The sequence below is a fragment of the Podarcis erhardii genome (assembly GCF_964252035.2).
Source record: "Podarcis erhardii genome assembly, chromosome: 1".
NCBI classification, from domain to species: Eukaryota; Metazoa; Chordata; class Lepidosauria; order Squamata; family Lacertidae; genus Podarcis; species Podarcis erhardii.
The window spans coordinates 63,922,514-63,941,966 of record NC_138497.1 but is presented as its reverse complement, the minus strand read 5'-3'; the positions used below and the strand labels follow the sequence as shown (position 1 = coordinate 63,941,966).

At 47.2% G+C, this 19,453-nt stretch overlaps 1 protein-coding gene across 3 annotated transcripts in view; it reads left to right on the top strand.

Moving 5' to 3' along the window:
* Window positions 1-1,183: 1,183 nt before the first annotated feature.
* Window positions 1,184-19,453, top strand: part of BDNF (brain derived neurotrophic factor) — a 68,714-nt gene continuing 50,444 nt past the window's right edge. The window contains exon 1 of one of the 3 annotated variants that reach the window (XM_081836063.1): window positions 1,184-2,044. In XM_081836063.1, coding sequence (XP_081692189.1) covers window positions 2,042-2,044 — 3 coding nt within the window. In that variant the 5' untranslated portion in view covers window positions 1,184-2,041. Of the gene's footprint in view, window positions 2,045-2,787; window positions 3,215-3,378; window positions 3,421-19,453 lie in introns of those variants that run through there. The other 2 variants (XM_081836065.1, XM_081836066.1) reach the window with 2 other exon arrangements.

The following is a 19,453-nucleotide window of genomic DNA, read 5'->3' as shown; positions in this document are numbered from 1 at the left end:
GGCAACTTCAGGCAAACTTTCGATGGAGCCCCCGCTTCTAATTGCAAACCGAGAGTCTCGTTGGAAGAGAGGGAACGCCAAATGGAAAGGAGCAGAGCAACTGGTCTCCTCGATGGGGCAGGCAAACTCACTGGAGGGCCACCTCTCCCCCCCCCCCCGCCCGTTATTTATTTATTGCAAGTTAGGGGCTTGCAACCCTTTGGCTACTTTTCTCCGAATATCCCAAATGGGGAGTAAACTGCAACGTGAATGTCTTTCTCTAGATGATTCCCTTGTGTAAAGGATTGATATCCCCAGAAGTGGATGGTTGCCAGATAATGCAGGAGTTGCTGGAGAACCAAATGGATCAGGATATTTTCCTAGCTAGTGTTCTTTTTTTATGTCGTATGGGTTGTTTTTTCAGGTTTTACAATGTTCATGATGTGATTCAACATGTGAGAAAGGGCACTGCCATTCCCATTTTCAAGATTTGGGCAACTGAGGCTAAGAGGGGCCAGTGGCATTCCCGGGACCCTTGGGTTAATCTCTGGAGGAGCCGAGAGACCAAGATCCAGAGCTCTATTGTGCAGAACCAAAAGTGTCACACTCACAAGGAACGCAGACTGGTTGCGAAAAAGGCCGAAGCACAGGAGGCGCGTGATAGGGAGAGAAAGAGGCAGATACAGATCGTGGCTATATAGGGGATCGATGCTTTGCTATAATGAACAGGGGTTAGTCCTTGGAGTTGAAGAATGGAGGGAAGAACTACAGCTTCAATCTTGCTGCACACTTCCTTACTTGGGAGTCAGCGCGACTGAACTCAGCAGGGCTTACTTCCAGGTAAACGCGCACAGGACTGCAACATGCTTCCTTGAAAGTAAGCTCCGTTGAAATCCATGGTCTTATTCCCCAGCAAATGAGCTTAGGATCCAGGTACAAAACGGATGGGTATGCACAGGTATCACACCCCCATCCATCCCGCCATCATTATACAGGTGTGCGAGGATGCGTACCTGAGCATGGCCATCAATCCTGTACCTGGATCCTAGACCTAAACCCCATAGGCACCCATGCGTATTAACGCAGAGCGTTGCTTAGTCTTCCTTCCCTGATGCGCACACACGCACGCGCGCACACTCCATCCGCGAGCCAGCCATTCAGATGCGTATGCAGGTATATGTAAATATCCTCGAGCACCTGTCTGCCGGTCTCCATCCACCATCTGCCTGCCTCCCTCTCGTCCTCCCTTCGCCATGCCACCTGCATAGTTCCGCCTGTTTGGCTCCACTCCGCTCCGATGCAACAAGTCCCTGGAGTGCCGTCCGTGTGTTCAGTTAGAGTGAAAGTGACACGGCAAGGGAAGGGGAGAGAGAGAGAGAGGGAAACGCCGGCTGCTTCCTTACCTGCTCCCACCAAATGCAAATCTCCAGCCGGCTCATCTTGCTCGCCTGCACGCACCAGACGGGTTAGAGCGGGCGCGGGGTGGGGGGAGGTAAAGTGAGCTGGACTTTTTCTCTCTTTCCCTGCGTGCGTTCTATGGGGTGTCCTGAGAAGACTTTGGCGGGGAACTTTGAAGCCCACTCCCCACGTGTCGGGAGGGAGGCAATTCAAAAGGAGGGGGCGAGAGAGAGAGACACGTTTTCTCTCCCCCTCCCCACCCCGCGCGCCACTTCTTTCCCTGGATTGTTCCAGCTGGGTCTCGTTGCCAACCCCCTTCTCGTTTATTAAGATCACGTAAGAAGAAGAACCCAAAGGGGGAGAGAAAACGTGTCTGTGAGCTCAGGCGTTTGCGTAAATCCGAGATCGGTTTTTAAAGAACTCCCTGCCAGCCCGTCGCTTTCCGTTTCCTTCCTGTAGCCACCAAGGTGGTGGAAGAGTTGAGGCTTGCGGATATTGCAAAGGGTTGTTATTAGATTCATAAGTCACACCAAGTGGTGGGCGATCCACTGAGCCGAGCAGAACTTCTCACATGATGACTTCAAACGAGACACATTACCTCCCAGCATCTGTTGGAGAGACTGGATTTTAAAGGCACTTCTGTCGCCAGGACAGCAAAGAAACAATGGTGAGTACCAAGACCAGGTATTGTTATTTTCCAGACTTGTGATTTCAAAGAAGATGGATAGATAGATCTCAGTAAAGCTTGGGGCTGTTGCCTGACAACAATAGTTCACAGCTCACCTTACTATCATCATCATTATTAGCATTATTATTATTAATCTCTCAACCCTCCTCTCGCCCCCGACGTCCCCACTCGGTAGCACTTTAATTTCACCAGGCATAATATGAGTCTCAGAGGCCAGATGAATTGCGTGCGTGCGGGAAGTGTGTGTGTTTAAAGAGGCTCCAACTTTAATGGCAACGCTCTTTTTGATTTAAGGCTGCGTATCAGAAACTTGGAGCGGGGTTTTTCCTTGGGAAAGCTGTTGGCTGCGCGATCCACTTTCACCCTTTCTGCTGTTGAGGATGATGGTGGCGAGGGTGTTTGTTGTTATTTCACACGGACACTTGGGGGGGAGGGAGAATAATATTGGAACGGGATGTTTGGGGCGGAGAGAGGGGGGGACAGTTGTAGGGAGGAGGCAGGAGAACAAAAAAATTAAAATAATGTAATGGGTGATTCCAACCCCCCCTCCCCGCCGCCCCGGTGAAGCAAACTCAACATGTGATCTTCTATTTACAGCCCGGCTCTTTTGCCAAGCTCGCTTCACGTGACAGAGCCCGAGAAAAGGGAAAGAAAAGGCGAAACCCGTATCAAGTGACACTTGGTGAAAGTGAACATCCTCGACGCCCCCTCCCCACCTTTCCTGGGGCGTTGAGGAGAAAGGGGTGGGGGAGGAGGGAGGAGGAGGGGGTGTCGATCAGTACCTTGGAGAGAGGCAATGGGTTTGGCACCCCAGGTATCTGTCTCCCCTCCGGAGCGAATCCCGGAGCTCTTAAAAGGCGGCTAGGGTGGACCTCCCCTCACACTGATAAGATCTGGCTAGGAGGAGGGAGAGGGAGACAGAGGCAGAGAGAAAGAGACGAAGCAAACCCTCTCCCGTCACAGTTTCAACTGCGTCCCGGTTTCTGGGCTGACATTGACTCGGATTCCTAGCGGCGGAGAGTGCAAGGCAGAGAGCGAGAGCGAGCAGCTCCGGCGCTTGGCCCCGACGGGTCGGGTCAACTCTGGGAGATGCGAGTGCGCTGCTTCTGAAAGAGCTCGCCACGGGTTGTGGGTTAGCGGTGACTAAAGGTAAGGAAAGGGCGCCGAACTCTCGCCTCCCCCTCCTCGCTTCCCGGTATATGTGTGTGTGTGTGTGCGCGCGCGCGCGTGTCCGTGCGCGCCTTCCCACCCGTCCTCCGTCTCCCCGCGACGGGGAGAGAGGTTTCTTCGCTCCTCTTGGCCGAGTTTGTGCTCTCTTGCTTTCCGATCTGGGTGCGCGGAGGAAGAGAGACAAGGTAGGCGAGGGAGAGGCGCCTGGCGCGACTGCTCACTCCCAAGAGTTGTCTCAACTTGTGGGGTTGGATCCCAGGTTGCCGTGTGTGTGTTTGTGCGAGAGAGAGATAGTGTGTGTCTCCTGGAGAGAGATGGGGGCAAAGACAGAGAGATCACCGGCAAGTGATAAGCTACCAGGAGCTGATCACCGCTTGGGGGGGGGGGGGGAGAGTCAGCTCTCCAGAAACTCCTCTCCAAACGATCGCCTTCCTGTGTTTACATGGACGATACCTTCGCTTGCATTCACGTGTGGTGCCTTCTCCAAAAGCGGCTCTCTGTGGTACTTTAGTTGCCAGTTTTATTTTTTCTCTCCAGCGGGGTGTTTCTAAACCCTCCAACGTATCAACGCAGCGGAAACTCCATTCTCTTGCAGTCTTTCTGCTCCTGTGTTTTATTTCCCCCCCTCCTTCCCTTCCATTCTCTCTCCCCTCCCCTTTCCTCTTTCGATTCTTCCTACGTAGAAATGTAGCTAATAATATTTAGTCTCCAGGCTAAAAATAAGCTGTGGAAAGTCAGCAGTTTGGAGCAGCGGGTGCTGCTGCTTGCTCACAGGTAGAGAGAGAGGTGCCTGCTATGCGCGCGGCGGTGATGGGGCGTCTCATCCCTGATTTCTATCTTTCCCCTTCTTACGTCGTCATCGTCTCCCCGCTCCCTTGAAACCCCCCTCCGCCCATTGCAAGGATCCTAGCTGGGAGCGGAGATCCGATCCAGCCTCAAATCCGTCCGTCCGGCGTGGTGCCCAGAGAAGTGGGGGTGGAGAAAGAAGCCGGGTAGGGACAAGGAGGGAATGGGAATCTTCATCCGCGGAGAGCAAAGAGGGGGGCAGGCGAGCTAGGCTTAACGGGAAAAGGCAGGAAACCCCCGGCGAAGAGCTGCCTCCTCACCCACCGCCAGCCTGGCCAGGAGGTGTTACAAACCAAGGAGGCGCGCGATGGCTTTGAGAGAAGTGGGGAGCCTGCACGAGAAACCAGGGACAGCCGCTCCGCTGCCTTCCCCCAAAGCCACGCTCGGCCATCGCCCCGAGCTGAAACTGACAAGGGTGTGCTGGACTGTTGGTGCTGGATCCGGCCCTTGCTTTCCCCTGCCCCTTTCACTCCCCATCGCAGGTCCTGGAGAGAGAGAAAGAGAGAGAGAGATCCCACCTCGCCGGCCTCGCTCTTTGTTCCCGGGGCTGCTCGGCCAGCTTTAGCTGGCTGCAGCGCGCTGCTGCCTGCCTGCCTGCCTGGCGATCTTCCTTGGCTTCGCCTTCCCTCCTCCACCTCCTCCTCCCACCCGCTTCCCAGCGCAGCTCCTCGGGCCGCGAGTGTCTCCTCCGGCGCGATTGCGATCACGTAGCTCAGGGAAGAAGGGAGAATCCCAAGCAAGCAAGCAGGCAGGGGGAGGGAAGAGAGGATTTCGCAAAAGGGTGTGGCTTGGGGCGGAGGAGGAAGGATACAGAGTGGCCTCCCACGCACGGGTCGGAAGTCGAGGTGTGTAGGGGCGGGGGACCCGGGTGGGATCCCGCTGCCAGAGGAGAGGAGGAGGAGGAAGCTACCCCGGGGTCCCCAGAGGCGCTCCAAGCGGAGCCTGCGGGGAGAGGAGCGCCTCGTTCGGATTTGGAGATCGCCTTCCGGAGGAGGAGGAGGCGGAGCGGGCCGGCCAAGGCGCTGGAGGGGGGATTTCTGCTGGGTCTGATGCAATCCCAAACGTGCTGCAAAGGAACTCCGAGGCAGCGGCGGCATCACTCGCACCTCCCACCTGCCCAGATGGCGCGCCTTTAAATACGGATCGGCGGGGCTGAGAGCTCTCGGGCGGAGATTGGCGGAGAGGGAGGGAGCGGAGGGAGCCCTTAAAGGCGCCGCGCGCCTTCCTGCCTTTTGCTTGAGCCCCGCTCTTCCGAGTTCCAATTGGCGCCCGGGGGAGCGAGGGAAGTCAATATTGTGACTTTCGCCAACGGGGAGAGAAGCCGTCCAGGCTGCGATGCGTGCGTGCGTGGTGGGGTGGAAAACCTGCCTCGGTTGCTAAGGGGGATCTGAGCGGAGTTACCCATTTGGTGGGCAGATGAACCGAGGCAATGGCGTAGAGAGGACGTGTGTGTGTGTGTGTGTGTGTGTGTGTGTGTGTGTGTGTGTGTGTGTGTGTTGGACGGGGAGATCCTTCCCAAGCTAAAGATCTGCCGCGGTGGCTTCTGGTTGAGCAGATCCTTGTGGCCGCGACATAAACTGGTTTCACGAACAAAGTTGTCCAGAAAGGAGTTACTGGGTAGAGAAATAGGATTGGTGCTAAAGCCAGGCCAACATTGGGGTAGGTGGTGTGAGGTGTTCATTTCTAGCATGCCTACAGTGTTGTGGAACACTTGCCTGCATGGCCGTAACGAGGATTTTTGTTGAAGGAAGCGAGCTTATTTTTGGAGCAGAGAACTTCAGTTAGTTAAGTATTTTTTATTGATTTAGGGGGGCATCTGCTCCCCCTGCCCTCCCTTGGCTATCTCCAGGTGTGGGAATCCTCACCATATATATATAAGTCCCCTGAGATAAGTCATCCGCATGACCACTTTGCAGATGAGGGTGCAAGAGAGTGATTTGCCCAAAGACAGTAGTCATAGCTTTCTAAACCTAGATGTAGTGAGACTCAAGTGTGCCCAGAAGAAGCCTCCCCCCCCCTTAGTTCTTAACACTAATTCCGGATATGTTTGGCTTGGTAGTTGGGAAGAAAATGTACTGGTTACTTTGCAGGCTGTGCAATAGAGCACCCTGCCCTTAAAAACAGGTTGTAAGATGTAGCCATTATGAGCCCAGTTAAAATTAAGCCTAACTTGGAGTTCATGGCTGAATCAGGATTTGAACCCAGGTCTTCCTACACCATGCATTTAATGCACATTTAAAATACATCACTGCCCACAAAGAATTATGGGAATCCTGAGTTTACCCCTCACAGAGCTGCAGTTCCCAGCACCCTTAACAAACTCTAGTTCTCAGGATTAACTGGGCGAAGCTGTGTGCTTTAAATGTGGGCATGGGCCTGTGTGCTGAGTCTTTCAGGGATCTAGCAATGGGCCTGAAGCTAAATCTCACTGTTGCCTTAGGTTCTATGCCTAAGAGTCCACCATAGAACCTGCCTAGTGCTCCCCTATGGCTGCACAATGCAAGGAAAGGTCGGTAGTCTAGGGATGCTTGCCCGCCATTTCTGACTTCTCTGGGACACCTCTAATGAGCTTTCACACAATCCCAGGGTTCCCTGGAACACTGTTTTAAATAGTCCGAGGACAGTAAGTGGATTTTCACCCATGCACATGCATTGCCCAGACTCAATCCTAAAGTTGGAATGCTATAGCAGTAAGTGCTTCAAAGCTGTGTGCTCATGCATAGTGCTACATAGAAAGATGCACATTATTATGCTGCACGTGTTATATACAGAATACCAAAGAGTGGTTTTGCATTAAGAATTTCCTTTTCGAGCAAAACTGGGTGCCGCCTTTTGATCATAATGATCAAAATTTGGCAGGGTGGGCCAGGGGGCACGTAAAGCAGTTTCAGGGGCCACGTAATTCTAAGGTGCCACCTCTTGGCCATCCTTGCCTTAAAATAAGGCATCTACATGAGGCTGGTGTAGATAAACCAAACGGCTTCAGTGTCTACAGCAGGCTTCTCCAGCCTGGTGCCCTCCAGATGTTTTGGACTATAACTCACATGAGCCCCAACATCATACAACTGTGCCGGCTGGGACGGATGGAAGTTGCAGTCCAAAATATATGGGATGCAGCTGTTTGACAAAGCATGATCTGCAACATCTACTTACCAACAATAAGTAGAACCAAGCATAGCAATGGAATGGTGGGTCCTGCCAACTTTTTCATATTCTGTGAGGAAAGTAAGCTGTTATCCTTTACTGTGTTTAACTCTTTGCCTCTTTGCTTTCTATGAAACTTATTTGGGAGTGTGAGCGATTAGGGCTATGACCAGAAACAAGTTCTACTCAATGGGGTGGCAGATGTCGCAGCCAGATCGCCCTCACATCCACATACTCAAGTCATCCTACTGACTCCAGTACTTCTGAAGAAATGGACTGTAGTTTTAGAAATCAATTCCTAAGCAGAGTAACTTGAGAACACAACTTGTTGATTATCGATATGCATGTATTCCTTACAGCTAACTCCTTTATACAATTAGCCCATGCAATCTTAAGTCAAGATGTTTCAGTTGCATTGCCAATGCAACATCACAAACCATAATGTGGAGGAGCAAGTATTTGCTGTTTCAGAGCTTTAGATTTGCCTCTTAGGAGAAATATAGAGACTATGTACCAAGGGGTATCTTATCACACTCTGCATGTAGCACAGCAGTGCACCACATGGAAAGAGAATAATTTATAACGTCCTGCTAGGCAATGATAATTTTTACTGTATTTCCATACCTGGGCAGTAAAATCCTCCTCCACTTGCAGGAGGGACAGCTGGATTACCAAGTTGGTACATGGACACTGTGATTTTATCAGTATTTTATCAGTATGGGAATCCTAGTTCAGGAATGGGTCTCAAAGCTCATCTGGTCCAACTCACTGCTGCTTCAGGAAATCCCTACTACAGCATCACCGATAAGTGGTCATCCAGCCTCTGTTTAAAAACCTCCAATGAAGGACAGTCCGCCACTTTCCAAGTATGCACCCATGCACTGTGGTTTAAAGGCTGGTTCACACATGCTTGTACAGAACTTCAAACATGCACACATGTCATCCTTCCCCTGCTGTAGTTGGTTTTCCTCCTACATACATCGCTGATTTCTTCTTAAGGCCAACCAATCAGCACCATATACTGCTCCTAGTTTGAAAGTAGGAAGAATGGGTTTCCCCTCTTCTCAGTCAGGGAAGATCGTACGTCTGCCAGAAAACGGGGCGAGCTATGCACTTCCATAGCAGCCTCCTCCCACAAATAATGTTTCCTGCAGTTCACATATGCTTTAGTCATCTGAAGCCCTTTCAGACCATCTGTTCATGTGTAGACGGAACAGGTGGATTGGCCCCATCTTCGCAACTTCTGTGAGTTTGGTTGAAGGTCTGAAGGAAGCTTCTGCAGCATGTTCCTACTCCTGCATGGGCTTCTCATCTGAATGTGGGAACTGGGCACATTCAGATTCAAGGCAAATAAAGCTGTGTAAAGAAGGCCCCTTTCACCCAGTGCTCAGAGGGTACATCACTATGCGCAATCTCGCCTCAGCCTCAGGCTATGCATGAGGAGAAGCACTGAAAAAGAGTGCAGGTGCAGCCCAGTGATCAAGTGATGAAGGGGAACGTGAAAACTAGCCCTTTATGAACGGATAGCAGTAGCCTGGTATATATTGTTCTCTTTTTAAACTCTTTCTTCTATATTACAGGCTTCTTCTAAAAACTTGCCTCTGTTTAAAACTCCCATCTGTTCCTCAGTGGGATATGGATATACTGATGCTTAAGGAAAGAAGGCTAAGAAGCCCTCTTGTGGTCACTATATTTGCTTTCACAGGTGCTCTGGATCTTGGCCATTGCATTTCCGATACAATGGCCAAGAAGGGCTGCAGCTTAGTATTAGAGCATCTGCTTTCCATGCAAAAGACCCCTGGCTCAATCCTCCGCCTCTCCAAGAAGGGCTGGAAATGTGCCCTGCCTGAAACCCTGGAGAGCCGCTGTCAGTCAAGGCAGACCAGACTGAGCTGGAGGGACCCATGATCTTCCAGATCTCTCTTGCCAGTGGAGTTATCTGTGGCCAGTCGCCACTTCATGCTGCACCTGCCACATGACGAAAATGACATGTGCAGCTCAACCCTATGATAAACAAAAGGAATGTGTGTGTTTCGAGGAGCCTGCTCCACCAGCCCTGTTAAGATTAAATACCTGGGTTGGCTGAGATTTATTTTCCACTGGAGGTTGTAGCTTTGATTGACTGAGATTTATTTCCCACTGGAGGACGTAGCATTGACATATAAAGGGAGCTTCGTATTACTCTCACAGCTAAAGTCCAAGGGGACTTGGACTGTTTCAGCCACAAGGGTGACTTTTTTGGTCCTTTGCCACTGACAGCATCCCAAATTTTGAGCGCTTTTCATTGGATCTGCCACATTCCCTTAAGACAGGCTCTGATAAGTGAGTGAGTGAGTGAGTGAGTGAGTGAGTGTGTGCGTGAGAGAGAGAGCGAGAGAGAGAGAGAATATATATATATATATATATATATATATATATATATATATATATATGAGCGTGTCTGTCCTCCACCCACAAGCCAGAAAGAATCCTTACTCTGGCTGCTCTGCTTAGCTGAAAATATCTCTTGAGAAGCAACAAGCATGTTCCCCCTCAGTTCTCTAGCAGATTTTGGAGTCAGAAAAACATAACGGGCAGCATGAAGTTAGCATAACAACTGCCCACCCATTTTTCATTATTTCACCAATGTGTGATGCATGCTCGTGAGCTGTCATCCCTGGCAGTGCTAACATTTCCATCTGCTTACATATTGTTTCTATTCTTGTGCTGCAATCCTCGAGCCGCTTGCTCTGGAGTAGTCCCGTTGACGTCATGTGGGGGCATTCCGGAGCCTGTTTATTCCAGGGCAGCCTGTCAATGGGATGGCTTTGGAGCAGATGCCATATGGATAGCTGGCACCTCTTCGGAGGAAAATGAAGAGGGAGGGGCTAATCACTGGGCTCATGTGATGCTGCTAAAGCGAGTTAGATCTGAGCTTGGTCAGCGCTGGGATGAGACTCTGACCTTTCTGATGCAAGAACATCCATATCTGGGCCATTTTAGCTATTAGATAGCAACCAACTTGGTCTTGTCACTTGTCACAAACCCAGCAAGAAGCTGGATGCAATCTCAGCTCTTTTATGCATCCCTGTTTTCAAATCCCCTGCATGGATACTTTCCTTTTTCAGGTGTATACTTAAAAATCTTAAGTATTCCCCAGAGGAATGGAGCATGCGGACTGACTCTCTGCTTAGAAAGCAAATACATGCAGGGCCAGCTCTCCCCTTAGGCAGAGTGTGACAGTTCCCTCAGGCCACAAATGTTGCTAGTGGTTGCAGGGGGTGGCATGAAGATGCTGGAGGTCCAGGCTGTGAGTGTCATGTGACCTGGCCTGGTGGCTGCAGGTGCCGTCACCAGAGTCCAAGTTCACCATCTTCAGAAAAGAGCAACTAGCATGTTCAAGGGGATGGAGCAACTCTTCTACGAGAAAGCATTAAAACTTCGGGGGCTTAGAGTAAGAGGCAACATGACAGTCATGTATACAATGAGCCAGTGTGGCATAATGGTTTGAATGTTGGACTATGACCCGGAAGAGCAGGGTTTGAATCCCCACTCAGCCATGAAGCTCACTGGGTGACCTTGGGCCAGTCACCAACTCTTAGCCTAACCTATCTCATGGGGTTGTTGAGAGGATGAAATGGAGAGGACAATAACTATTTACAACACCTTGAGCTCATTGGAAGAAAAAGGTGGCTAATAAATAAATAAATCTTGTACAGTATGGAGAAAGTGGTTAGAGAACATCCTTTTCTCCTTCTGTCATAACACTAGAACTTGTGGCTATGAAGCTGAGTGTTGGAAATACTTCTTCATGCAGCACACAGTGGATCAAAGATCACAGAATTGTAGAGTTGGAAGGGTCCATAAGGGCCATCTAGTCCAATCCCCTACAATGCAGGGATATTTTGCCCAACATGGGGCTTGAACTCATGAACCTGAGATTAAGAGTTTCATGCTGTACTATCTGAACTATCCCAGAGAATTCATTCCCATGATAAGCAGGGATGGCCATTAACTGGGTTGGCTTTAAAAGGGCGTTAGGCAATTTAAGGGTCCTGATGGCTATGTTCTACCTCCACAGTTGGGGAGCAATATGCTTCTGAGAGATGGTTGTTTCACTCTGATCCTGCCTGTGGCCTTCTTATAGGCATCTGACTGACTGCTGTTAGAACAGGATGCTGGACTAGATTGGATGCTTTGGCCTGATTCAGCAGGTCCGTCTTATGTTCTTATGCTCTCAAAGGAAGATTCAACTCCCAGTTGGGTTAGCTTCTGCAGATGAAGTGGGACGGGACGCCATCTTGCCTTCTGCCTCGGGCAGCAAAAGGACTTAGGGCAGCCTCAAATCACATATACAATACGTGCAGGTGGTGGAGGTTTTCCAGACCTCACAAACACACAGAGTTGGCAACCATGAGGCCCACTTCCATTCTGTGCAGCAGGGACCATTTAAGCCTAGTTACATCCCTGTGAAGAAGCAAAGGATAGTGAAGTGCCAAAAGAAATTCTTTACAGGATGTTGGCAGAGCGATATGACATGTGAAAGCTGCTGTGCCAAATCTCTGAAATAAATTGAGGGTTTGCCAACGATAGGGCTGAGTAAAGATCTCAAAGTTTGGGCCTTCAGATGCTGCCGGAAAAGTTGCCAGTTGTAGTCGTTTCATAGGATTCAGAAGAGTAAACGGATTAAAAATACTGTTTCTGTTCCTCTCACAGTGGTACAATATTGTGCCACTACTCTCTTGGCTCTCCCCTTAATATACTCTTCAGACGGCCAGGGGGGTGTAACTATTTTACACAGTACGGTGGTACCTCGGGTTACAGACGCATCAGGTTACAGTCTCTGCTAACCCGGAAATAGTACCTCGGGTTAAGAACTTTGCTTCAGGATGAGAACAGAAATCGCACGGCGGCGGTGCAGCAGCAGTGGGAGGCCCCATTAGCTAAAGTGGTGCCTCAGGTTAAGAACAGTTTCAGGTTAAGAACAGACCTCCAGAATGAATTAAGTACTTAACCCGAGGTACGTTTGAATGCCCTCACGTTGATTTCCCACTTTGCAGCCCCTTAAATTGGGGCAATCGTTCGAAGAAGGATGCAGTCAGAGGTAGTTCAATGCAGAGCATAACTTGAATGTGCTGGCATGTTAAGATGGGCTCATGATGAATTCATCCTTGTTCTTCTTCCAAGCCAGCTAGTCCTCCTCCTGTAGAATCTTGGAGGTCAATAAACCTCACACCTCCTTGTTTTAAGTGACTGTTCTGGATTCTTCCTGCTTCTCTTCTTTATAAATAAATGCCTTTTAGAACATGTCTTACAAGGTGGCAGACATCAATATAAAGTGTGACAAGCAATGATACATAAAAACAATCCAAGCACACAAACCCCCCACCCTGAGAACTGGTCTGTATACCATCTTACAGACTATCAGCCTCTAGCCTTTAATTTCTGATCAGGAGGACGGGACATATTGATCCTGCTACACAGGATGTTCTATGCTGACCCCCTTTTGGAGAAATGCTTGTCCTCCCAACATTAGTTTTTGGGCCAATTTTGCATGACCATTGTTTAAGTGGCAAGATGCAAGTTGCATTGATGTGGCTTGGTCATGTGATCACTTCACCATCCATTCCCTGTGTGGGCCACTGCAAAGTTTTGAAGTATGTCATAGGCAGCTGCAGTAGAACAGTAAAATGCGCTGGTGGCATGAAATATTGGAATTGGGAATACCAGGGGAAATGATATATGGATTTTTAACCCTTGGGATGCATTTATCCTGCATTTTTGTTTACGTATTCTTAACAAGGCATGCCCCGTTTTCATTTTTAACAACTTTGGCAGCTTGGTGGGTTTTTGGTTGGTTGGTTTGTTTAAAGAAAAAAGCATATCTGGTTAAAGTTAGGACAACTTAGTTTCAATGTGAAAACTAAGCATTTGTTTAAATTGCTGAAATCAGTGGGGCTTAAACTTTGTCTGGGTCATGCCCTATGAAAAATGAAAGCAGGGGGAGATACACCTCCAAATTACTGTATCACAAAAGTGCATAAAAGATGCAAATAAGAAAGAAAGTTTCTAAAAGAAAAGGCAGCCTCCTATTTAATACAGAACCTGTATAAACTTTCCAGCACTGGAAGCATGTCTTACTCTAAATTCAATGTCCCAAAGCAAACATGCTTCCTTTTCTTTCCTTCTGAAGCAGGGAGGATCAGTTAGAAAGTTGGTTCTCTTTCTGCAGTGCATCGAGGGCACCATTTCTCCAGCTGGGTACTTAACCTATATCCTATGTGGCATCCAATTTACTCTGACATTCAGGCAGAATGATTAGGTAACCTAATCATTAAGCCTCAACTTTTTCACTAGCTTGCCATCTTAAATGTTTCCCTGACCATATCACATGGGGGGTTTAATGTCCTCCCCCCCCCCCGTGGCTCAGAACAGGAAAAAACAATAATAAACCACCAGTATGTGTGTCAACTGGTCTAGAATTCATGGGAGACTTTTAAAAACGTAAACATCATTAGAAATAGTATTTGTTCATTTCTCAATCATAAATGCCAAAGTTGATCATATTCTCATATATATACACTGGGAAGGGGAGAAATGCATGCAATGGTAATTAGACGTATTCTGGCTTTTTAAATCAGAAGCTATTTACACCTTGAACTTCATGAATAATACATGATATACAGGCATGATAAGAGATAATTAGATGGACCAGCTAAGAAGAATGCGAAAGGGGGCCGGGAACCCAAGGATTGCATAAGGTGTGTGGGCATTTTGACATCTAAGAAGCGCTATAGATCTGGCGTTAACTACCTCAGCCTCATGAAGATAATTAAGGAGAAATGTGGGTGTCAAAACACACACACACAAACCTAGCAAACTTCCCATAGATTGGCTAGCTTATTGCAGCAGTTCAAAACACAATTGGCAGACACCCACATTGGTCATGATTGCCCTTTGATGAGGCTGTTATTGACTTTATAAAGATGCCAGAGTTAAAATGCTGTCTTAAGCTCATTGTTTGACAAGTTCCTGTCCAGGATTCTGTCATGGCAATAAATGTCAGCCTATCTACTGAAGTTCTTATATTTTGTTGTGTCCACGAAGAGTCAAATAGCAAATTACTCATATATGCAGTTCAATCCAAAGATGTTCTGTCTTGTAAGAAGCCTCTCAGCTGTCTTAGGAAATGCTCTATGACAACACGTTCTCCATCTTCTTTTCATTCTATTTCTCCTCCCCCCCTTCTATTTGTATATACTGTTCTGGAATACAAAGTAAGAAGCAGGTTGGTTTGACCCTTAGGTTTTCAAGTCGTTATTGGATTTCTAGTCCACATTGTCAATAAGGCCAAGGATGAATAATAATCCTTGTCTTGTACATGGCTATAGCATCAATGAGCTACTGCAGCCAAATCATTGCACATAAATAATGGCCATATCACACAGTGTCAATTCAACTGCAATTCTTCTCACACATTCACCGGTCAGTTGTTAAGGCTTTGCTCACACGTGCATTTGCGCCACTTGACATCTCTGCACTTGATCACTGTTCATTTGGTGACTGGCAGATGAAGGTGTAAATTGCCTTCACTGAAAAGCATGGCATTTGAGATGACATGAAAGAGATTAAATTTCCGCCTGTGGTGTTTTATACTGTGATGGTCCACTGACCCATGCAGGTCATTATTTGATATTATTATAACAAGTGGCAAACATGCAATATGTACCTACCTAAACACATAGAAATCAGGTGATGTACATGCATGTGTGGATCTGGTATAACCTGGAGATCAGTGCTAGCAGAAGGACTATCAATGCATACATTTTTGCTTCCACTGCTGAGCTATAGCAATCACCAAGATACAACCCTTGTCATGTATACTCCTCTCTATTCGGTCTTCGTTCACAAAACATCTATTGATTTCAAAGTTCTCACCTTGCGTAATAGTTTTCTTCAATTTTCTGATGCACCTGGAGCTCCTGTGATATCCTCACCCCACTCCACCCCCACACAACAAGCCTTGCAGTTTATCAGCTGCTTTGTGATTTAATTTCTTGATCTGTGTGTTTCCCTAATCTCCTGCCCTGGACATTTTCCAAGATCCTCATTGCTTTTCTGGCTATAGAGTGTATCCCCCACAGAAGATTCATTTCACATCTTACTGTGGTCTCTGCTCCCAGCCTACTTTTACTTTACTTGATACCAAATAAAGCAAAGTGTGTTGAATTTTGCTACCATCTTCACCACTGGGAGGTTTCTAGGAACATTCTCAGCCTATTGTAATTAAAGATGGTGGTCAGATTTGAGGTGAAAGGTTATATATACTCTGCTAAGCAGACAAAGAGACCTCACAGATACTAAATAAGACAAGTACTTTGGGTCTTGCTTGGGGACACAATCAGCCTTGGTCACCCTGATGGAGAGACAGAGGAAGTGCAACCCTACTGAGTCTGCTCTGTGGCATTTGATACTATTGACCACAGTGTCTTCCTCATGAGTTGGAAGTTTGGCCCACTGTTCTGTCATGGTGTCACTCCTACTTCCAAGGATGGATCCAGATGACAGTATTAGATGACAGTGCCTCCACACCTGGCAAGTGATCTTCAGGGTGCCACAGGGCACAGTTTTGTCCCCAGTGCTACTTAGCATTTATGCAAATCCTCTGAAGGTGTACACTAGATGATATGGGGCAAGGTGACATCCATATGTGGATGACACTCAGTTCTATTTCCCTGTAACATATGAATCAGAGGACATGCACATCTTAAACTGGTGCCTGGATACAGTTAGATGAGGGCTAATAAACTGTGACCAAATAAGGGGGGACAGAAACCCTCTAGATGGATAGTCCCTAGGTTTAGGAAATGGTCTGTACCAGCTTTGGGTGGAGTTCCACTCTCTCTGATGAAGAAGGTGCATAGTTTGAGGGTGCTCCTAGAGCCATCACTGTCACTATGGGCCTTGATGATCTCAGTAGCAGGGTGCACATGTTACCAAATTTGGTTGTTTGGCCATCTACAACAGTTCCTGGACATAGTGGTCCATGCAGTAGATAACCTCATATCTAGTTTATGGTAATGTGCCACAAGTGAGACTATCCTTGTGCCCGATTCAGAAGCTGCAGCTAGCTGAAAACACAGCTTCTAGGATTCTCAGTAGTGTATCCAGCTTTGCACATGTTACACCAGTGTTGAAATAGCTGCACTGGCTTCTTATTAGCTTTCAAGCCAAGTTCAAGGGGGTTTGGGTTGATATTTAAAGCCTTAAACAACTTAGAACTAAGGTACCTAGCAGACTGCCTCACCCAGTACAGACCAAGCTGTGTCTTTATGTATTTATTCATTTGTTGCATCTCTATTCTACCTTCCAGTCAACACATGGTAGCATATGTGGTTCTCTTCCTCCCCATTCCTTCCTCACAACAACCCTGTGAGGTAACTTGAGCTGAGAAACTGTCACTGGCCTAGTGAGTTTCACCCAGTGAGTTTCATGGCTAAGCAGGGATTTGAACTCTAGTCTCCCAAGTCGTAGCCCAATACTCTAACTACTAAACCACGCTTAAGATCTTCTGAGGAAACGCTGTAGATGGTATTTTGGTGACAAGCTTTCTTGATGGTGGCAGCCACTCCTTGGAATGCCCTTGCATGGGTGGTTCAAGAGGTGTCCGCATAACAGAGACGTATGTTTACCCATATCCATCCTGGACTCTGATTCCTAAATCTTAAAACTTTTTTTCCTTTTACACACCACTCAGTTTTATCAGTGATATACAGTTTTATTCAACTTTTATTTTAACTTTCTTTTAAAAAAAATACTCGATGGTTGTATTTTTAAATGAATTTAAGCAAGGCAGTAAATATCACCCTATCAAATAGCAATAGAAGCAAAACTGAGATGTAGCTACATAGAAGAACCACCAGCAGTGATCATATAAGTAATTCATACAAGCATTAGCTACTTGTAATTTTTTTCTCATGAGCCATAAAACAGCATATCAATTAATGATCCTTACCACTTGAGTACAGGATCCTACCAACTGGGAACTTCCCTTATGTTATCCCTTGCTGAAATATGCAGGAGGCTCACAACACCTAGTAGCAGCTACTATTCATTTCGGTGGATTCCTTGTTGCAAGAAAGGCTTGTGGCAGGGACTGAGGAGTAATGCTGCTTATAAAAAATAAAGTATGGAACTCTGAGAGGGAAGCTAAGGGAGAAACAATTAATGCATCATAGTTCTTTTTCCTTTGAGCTGGTGCAACTGCTGACAAAGAGAAATAAAAGAGTCCAGTATGAGTGACAATGAGCATGGTAGGGTCATGGCTTCAAGCTGACACGGTGGCCCACAAGAAAGTCTCTGCAAGTGTCCATTTCCCTGGACACTGCTGCTGTGCGGCCCTTAACAATCACTTCTCAGGCCTTTGTCTTCCTCTGTAAACAGCACCCTCAGGAAACGGCAAGGAATGCCACAGCCACACCATCAACTCTCAATGTCATTCTGCCTCAGCCTACATCACTCTTAAGGCCCCATCTGCACTATACAGTGGTACCTCTGGTTATGAACTTAATTCATTCCGGAGGTCCGTTCTTAACCTGAAACCGTTCTTAACCTGAGGTACCACTTTAGCTAATAGAGCCTCTTGCTGCCGCCACATGATTTCTGTTCTCATCCTGAGGTAAAGTTCTTAACCCGAGGTACTACTTCCGGCTTAGCGGAGTCTGTAACCCAAAGAGTTTGTAACCTGAGGCGTTTGTAACCTGAGGTACCACTGTACATTTAAAGCAGTAGCATTCCATGTTAAAAGAATCATGGCTTCCCCCAAAGAACCCTGGGAAGTTTAGTTTGTTAAGGATGCTGAGAATCGTTAGGAGACCCCCCCCCCATTCCCCTCACAGAGTTACAATTCCCAGAGTGGTTTAACAACCAATCCTTTCTCTCAGGGAACTCTGGGAATTGTAGCTTACTGATTTCCACTCACTAAGTGCATCAAAGCAACTAGAGTAACTATAGGTCATATTAATTCAACTCACCTTCCCCTGGCAATAAAGGATCCTGAAATCTATTAGTGAATCCTGTTACAGGATATGACAAGCATGGATCTTTATGGGAATGAATCTAAAGGAAATTATTTTTTGAAACCAGTTTTCCATTATTTCCCCAAAGCAGAACTCCATAAACTTGCAAACTGCCTGGCAAAGTCCTTTGTTCCTCAAACATTAAAATCTCAAATGAAGAATTGAAACAAGCTGAAAGAGGTCAGCTTTCTTAATGCTGGCCTGTATTCCAAACACATTTACAAGATGTTTTATGTGAGCAGCCTATATCCCAGAGTACGTCATCAGAAAAAGCTTCAGTATTTCAAAAATAAGATCTTTAATTGAATACACCTGGTTCTTTTCCTCACCTGTATAAAGCAAACTCCTTTCAGGTTAAAGCCATTTACTTTAAACTAATTACAAGAGCACACATCCCATTTAAATAACAGCAGTCATGCAACATGTGTGATATACCTCACCATTCAAGAAAATGTAAGGCTCATGTATGGTCATCACAGCATAGTTCTGCAGAAGAACTTTTACCATATCAGTTATCATTGCAATGGACTATTTATCACAATAGACACAATCTAGAGCTCCAACAGTTGGAAGTAGCCCCACTTAAGAACATAGGTAGAGCCCTGTACAATCTAAGGCCTTTCTAGTCCATTATCCTGTTCTTACAGTGGCCAGCAAGACACCTGTGAAAAGTCCACAAACAGGACCTGAGTACAAGCTACCTCTGATTCTGAAGTAAACATAAAAGTCAGTTGGTGCAACAGAAGCCTTGCACACCTTTCAGATGCTTCGGAGTGGAAAGATTATCCAAGGTATAAACAAACTAGATAGTGCCAACTCCACATTTTGGATAGCTCATGACAGGGGTGCCAACTTGAATAAAATATTGGGGGGGGGGGCAAGTAAGCCCTGCCCTGCATAACTGATCACATGATGCGGTGCACGGACACAATTTGAATGGCAATGATCATTAACTTGGGGGTGGCCCTCAAATATTTTATGGGGGGCTCCTATGATCAAGATGGCCTCATTCAGTTAGGGCATCTTCACCACCCCCATTGCCCATTTTCAACCACCCAGAGGGAGAGTGGAAAGCAAGGGGAGGATGCAGCTTTGTCTCGTCACTCTTGGGAGCACTTGCATGGTCAAAAAGCAAGAGAAGAGCAGGCAGAGCAACACGGGTCAGAGGTTC